The 1632-nt window shown below is 65.1% G+C and overlaps 1 protein-coding gene across 1 annotated transcript in view; it reads left to right on the top strand.

Annotated features, from left to right (window-relative positions):
- CUNH7orf43 (chromosome unknown C7orf43 homolog) overlaps positions 1–1632 on the top strand; it is a 21235-nt gene that overhangs the window by 5616 nt on the left and 13987 nt on the right. The window contains exons 2-3 of the mRNA XM_017839938.1: positions 1193–1336; positions 1500–1572. Of these exons, the coding sequence (XP_017695427.1) occupies positions 1193–1336; positions 1500–1572 (217 nt within the window). The remainder of the gene's footprint in view (positions 1–1192; positions 1337–1499; positions 1573–1632) is intronic.

Genomic DNA, 1632 nt, shown 5'->3' with positions numbered 1-1632 from the left:
AGGTGTCCCCCTGTCCCCTCAGGTGTCCCCTGACCTGTCCCTTGTCCCCAGATGATGGTGACAGTGTCCCTTGTCCCCTGAGGTGTCCCCTTGTCCCCTCAGGTGTCCCCCTGTCCCCTCAGGTGTCCCCTGACCTGTCCCTTGTCCCCAGATCGTGGTGACAGTGTCCCTTGGCCCCTGAGGTGTCCCCTTGTCCCCTGAGGTGTCCCCTGATGTGTCCCTTGTCCCCAGATCGTGGTGACAGTGTGGCAGAGGGACTGAGGTGTCCCCCTGTCCCCTGAGGTGTCCCCTGAGGTGTCCCCTGATGTGTCCCTTGTCCCCAGATCGTGGTGACAGTGTGGCAGAGGGACTGAGGTGTCCCCCTGTCCCCTCAGGTGTCCCCTCAGGTGTCCCCTGACCTGTCCCTTGTCCCCAGATGATGGTGACAGTGTCCCTTGTCCCCTGAGGTGTCCCCTTGTCCCCTGAGGTGTCCCCTGAGGTGTCCCTTGTCACCAGATGATGGTGACAGTGTGGCAGAGGGACTGAGGTGTCCTCCTGTCCCCTGAGGTGTCCCCTGAGGTGTCCCCTGAGGTGTCCCCTGAGGTGTCCCTTGTCACCAGACGATGCTGACAGTGTCCCTTGTCCCCTGAGGTGTCCCCCTGTCCCCTGAGGTGTCCCCTGACCTGTCCCTTGTCCCCAGATGATGGTGACAGTGTCCCCTGTCCCCTGAGGTGTCCCCCTGTCCCCTGAAGTGTCCCCTCAGGTGTCCCCTCAGGTGTCCCCTGCCATGTCCCCTGAGGTGTCCCTTGTCCCCAGATCGTGGTGACAGTGTCCCCTGTCCCCTGAGGTGTCCCCCTGTCCCCTGAGGTGTCCCCCGAGGTGTCCCCCTGTCCCCTGCCGTGTCCCCTGACGTGTCCCCTTGTCCCTTGTCCCCAGATCGTGGTGACAGTGTCCCTTGTCCCCTGAGGTGTCCCCCTGTCCCCTGAGGTGTCCCCTGACCTGTCCCCTGTCCCCAGCTGACGGTGACAGTGTGGCAGAGGGACTGAGGTGTCCCCTGACGTGTCCCTTGTCCCCAGATCGTGGTGACAGTGTGGCAGAGGGACGTGGAGCCTCCGGAGCTGCAGGAGGGGGGGGGTTACCTGCGGCTCTCAGGTGTCCCCTGAGGTGTCCCCCTGTCCCCTGAGGTGTCCCCTGACCTGTCCCTTGTCCCCAGATCGTGGTGACAGTGTGGCAGAGGGACGTGGAGCCTCCGGAGCTGCAGGAGGGGGGGGGTTACCTGCGGCTGCTCCAGGGCCGCGCCCCCGCCCAGGTGTTCCGGCAGCACCGCGGGGCCTTCAAGGCGCAGGGTGGGCACTTTGTCCCCTAAAAAACGTCCCCAGAACTGTCCCCTGAGGTGTCCCCCTGTCCCCTGCCATGTCCCCTGACGTGTCCCTTGTCCCCAGATCGTGGTGACAGTGTGACAGAGGGACGTGGAGCCTCCGGAGCTGCAGGGGGGGGGGGGGGTTACCTGTGGCTCTCAGGTGTCCCCTGAGGTGTCCCCCTGTCCCCTGCCATGTCCCCTGACGTGTCCCTTGTCCCCAGATCGTGGTGACAGTGTGACAGAGGGACGTGGAGCCTCCGGAGCTGCAGGGGGGGGGGGGGGTTACCTGTGGC

The sequence above is a fragment of the Lepidothrix coronata genome, unplaced genomic scaffold (genome assembly GCF_001604755.1).
Source record: "Lepidothrix coronata isolate B3197 unplaced genomic scaffold, Lepidothrix_coronata-1.0 Scaffold587, whole genome shotgun sequence".
Classification (NCBI taxonomy): domain Eukaryota; kingdom Metazoa; phylum Chordata; class Aves; order Passeriformes; family Pipridae; genus Lepidothrix; species Lepidothrix coronata.
This window is presented reverse-complemented; position numbering and strand designations above follow the sequence as displayed.